Raw genomic sequence first — 3591 nt, forward strand, 5'->3', positions numbered from 1 at the left:
CACCCCCGATGGACAGGGCCGGGCGGTGTGGGGAAGCGGCTTTCGCCCCAGGGGCTGGCTGTTCCATCCACCCCGGGTGCGGGAAGGGCGCGGACCGAGTGGACGCCTGGGGCAGGAGGAGGCTTCAGGGCCGAGGATGGGGTCTGAGTGCAGCCTGGGGTTTGCTTCCGGTTTGTGACCATCTCAGGGAGGACTGGGGAGGACCCTGGCCGGGAGCCCCAACTTTATTCTAAACACATTTTTATTGCCCCGGCCGGTGTGGCTCAGTGGATAGAGCGTAGGCCTGTGGACCATAGGGTCCTGGGTTTGATTCCGATCAAGAGCAGGTACCTTGGTTGCAGGCTCCCCCCGGGGCCTGGTCCCTGGTCAGGGCTCGTGCAGGAGGCAACCAATCAATGCATCGATGTTTCTGTCTTTCCCCGTCTCTTCCTCTCTCTCTAGAAATTAATGGCAAAATATCCTCGGGTGAGGATTTTAAAAAAATTTATATATATATATATATTATTGATTTCAGAGAAGAAGGGAGGGAGATAGAAACATCAATGATGAGAGAGAATCATTGATTGGCTGCCTCCTGCATGCCCCACACTGGGGATTGAGCCCCCAACCCAGGCATTGAACCCTGACCTCCTGGTTCATAGGTCAACGTTCAACCACGGACCCATGGCGCGCTGGGCCAGGTGTTGAATGGTATCTAAGGACAGTGAGGAGGACAAGTGTTAGTCTCTAAGCAGAGCCCTCCGGGTACCTACAGGGGCTGGCACACTTACCAGCTGGGTAGCAGGGCCAAGAAAGAGGCCGTGAGGTGACCCGGGCCAGATGAGGTGGGGCCAGGCAAATGGCAGGGCGGCCCCTGCCTTCTCCTCCCCTCCTCTTCCAGGATATGGAGACACTGCTTGACCACGGGGCGGACCCCAGCCTCAGGGACAGGCACGGACGCTCTGCGCTCCACAGGGCTGCCGCTGGCGGACACCTGCCTGCTGTCCAGCTGCTGGCAGCCCGGGGAGCGGAGGTGGATGCTCGAGACTCACTGGGCCTCACACCCCTGCACCACGCTGCCCGGAGCGGCCATGTGGAAGTCGCCAGCCATCTCCTGGACAGGGGCGCACAGGTCGACGCTGCTGGCTGGCTCCACTCTACACCCCTGCACCTCGCTGTGGAACGTGGCCACAGCCCCGCCGCCGAGCTTCTGCTGAGCCGAGGGGCCAGCCCTGCCCTGAGAATGCAGTGGGGTGAGGTGACCCAGGACCAAGTGGCCGAGGAGGGCCTGTCCCAGGCACAACCTCCCCTTTGCAGAGAGCAGAATGACTGCTAGGGTCCGGCTCGTGTGGCTCAGTGGTTCAGCATCGACCTATGAACCGGGAGGACACGGTTCGATTCCTGGTCAGGGCACATGCCCGGGGTTGGGGGCTTGATCTCCAGTGTGGGGTGTGCAGAAGGCGGCCGATCCATGATTCTCTCTCATCACTGATATTTCTATCCCTCTCCCTCCCCTTTCCTCTCTGAAATCAATAAAAGTAGATTAAAAAACCAAGAATGACTGCCAGGGGCACACAGCTCGGGGGGCCTGAGCCGTACAGCGCAGGACAGGAGGCTCCTGGCTCCCACAGCTGTGGGCGTGTGTCAGGATCCCCTCTTCCGAGCTGAGACCTGCCTGGGTGGAGGGGAGAACAGACAGGAGTTCCTGGAACAGAAGCGGACAGTGGCTCGAGCCCAGCAATGGGCCTCTGGCCTGACCTGGGACTGCCCCCACTGACTCCCAGGGGCGCATCGCCTCCGCAGTCCCAGCCTTCTCCACGTTCTCTGGTAGAGACACTGACTCATGGCCATAGATTTGACCACAGCCTGATGGCCTGACCTTTGTCTGTCCACCGTGGGGGTGTCACCCTCAGCTCTCTCTGTCTCTGGGGGTGCTCTTACTGTGCTATCTTCGATTTGGCATTTGAGGATTTGCATCCCTTGATGTCAGGGCTGAACCCCTGGCCACAGTCGTTTACAGCTCCCCTGCGATCCAGAGCCCACACACCCACTAATATTCCCCACCCCAGGTCCCCTGGGCCAGGCACCAGGCAGCTAGGGGTGGCCCCTGTGCAGCAAGGCCCCCAGGGATGACCCAACAAGCCAGTCCCAAGAGGTTTCCCTGCCCTGCGTTGCCTTTCCTGCTGGAACCCCAGTAAAGGCTCTAGCCTGAACCCCTCTTCCCCACTCCTGCCTCCTCACTGATACTGGTCTTCCTGGGGCACTGTGGGCCCTGGCATGTCCCCTCCACTAGGACATGCAAGTAATAAAAATCTCTCCCTGCTGCCCTGACCGGTGTGGCTCAGTGGATAGAGCGTCGGCCTGCGGACTGAGGGGTCCTGGGTTCGATTCCGGTCAAGGGCATGTACTTTGGTTGTGGGCACATCCCCAGTGGGAGGTGTGCAGGAGGCAGCTGATCGATGTTTCTAACTCTCTATCTCTCTTCCTTCCTCTCTGTAAAAAATCAATACAATATATATTTTTTTAAAAATCTCTCCCTGTTGCCACTCAGCCGTCTCCACAAATGAGACCCCACCCCCACCCCAAACAGTTGAAACAGACAGTTGTCTCCGACTGCCCACCCCTGTACCCTCATAAAATGCCTTTATTCAAAGCGGTTGAGCTTCAATCCAGGAACCAAGAGGTCGCCAGTTCAATTCCCAATCAAGGGCACATGCCCAGGTTTCGGGCTCGGCTAATCCATGATTCTCATCATTGATGTTTCTCTCTCTCTCCCCATCTCCCTTCCTCTCTGAAATCGATAAAAAAATATTTTTTTTAAAAAGGAAAGAAACGGAGCAAAATGTAAGCAGCTGGTGCATTTGCGGAGAATGTATTACAGAATTCCTTCAACTAGTGTTGCAACTTTCCTAGAATTTAAAGTTACATCCAAAGAAAACATTATAAAGAAATTGCACTTACTCTTTTGCCCCCTCACTATTTTTTCCCCCTCACTATTTTTTATGATAAAATACGCAAAATGTAAAATCTACCAGTTTAAGCATTTCAAAGGGTCTAATGCTGTGGCGTTTAGGACTTTCACGACTCATGCAACCGCCCCCACTACCCAGTGGCAGAACGTGTCATCACTCGAAAGGAAACCCTGTCCCCGGGCCACTCCCCGCGCCCCCTCACGCCCCGTCCCGTGGGTGGGTGTCCGTGGACCCGCCCGTTCTGGGTATTCATGGGAGAGAACCAAACAACACGAGGCCTTGGTGCCCTGCAGATTCCCGCCCGGGGGGCGGATGGTCTATTATAGCGGTTCTCAACCTTCTGGCCCTTTAAATACAGTTCCTCATGTTGTGACCCAACCATAACGTTATTTTCGTTGCTACTTCATAACTGTAATGTTGCTCCTGTTATGAATCGTAATGTAAATATCTGATATGCAGGATGGTCTTAGGTGACCCCTGTGAAAGGGTCGTTTGACCGCCAAAGGGGTCGCGACCCACAGGTTGAGAACCGCTGGTAGACTCTTGCTTCTCCACCGCCCCCACCGTGGGAGTCCACGCCCACACCCAGACTCGGGGGAGGAGGGGAGGGAGACCCCAGGAGGCTGCGCGCGCACTGGGG

General features: G+C 56.4%; 2 protein-coding genes across 2 annotated transcripts in view; both read left to right on the forward strand.

Moving 5' to 3' along the window:
- The window catches only part of ANKRD65 (ankyrin repeat domain 65), a 22396-nt gene extending 21007 nt beyond the window's left edge, over nt 1-1389 (forward strand). Inside the window, exon 4 of the mRNA XM_014543774.1 lies at nt 811-1389. Coding sequence (XP_014399260.1) covers nt 811-1196 — 386 coding nt within the window. The 3' untranslated portion in view covers nt 1197-1389. The remainder of the gene's footprint in view (nt 1-810) is intronic.
- The window catches only part of MRPL20 (mitochondrial ribosomal protein L20), a 6345-nt gene continuing 3976 nt past the window's right edge, over nt 1223-3591 (forward strand). The window contains exon 1 of the mRNA XM_014543775.1: nt 1223-1276. Within this exon, the coding sequence (XP_014399261.1) occupies nt 1223-1276 (54 nt within the window). The remainder of the gene's footprint in view (nt 1277-3591) is intronic.

Source organism: Myotis brandtii, unplaced genomic scaffold (assembly GCF_000412655.1).
Source record: "Myotis brandtii unplaced genomic scaffold, ASM41265v1 scaffold334, whole genome shotgun sequence".
In the NCBI taxonomy this organism is placed as follows: Eukaryota; Metazoa; Chordata; class Mammalia; order Chiroptera; family Vespertilionidae; genus Myotis; species Myotis brandtii.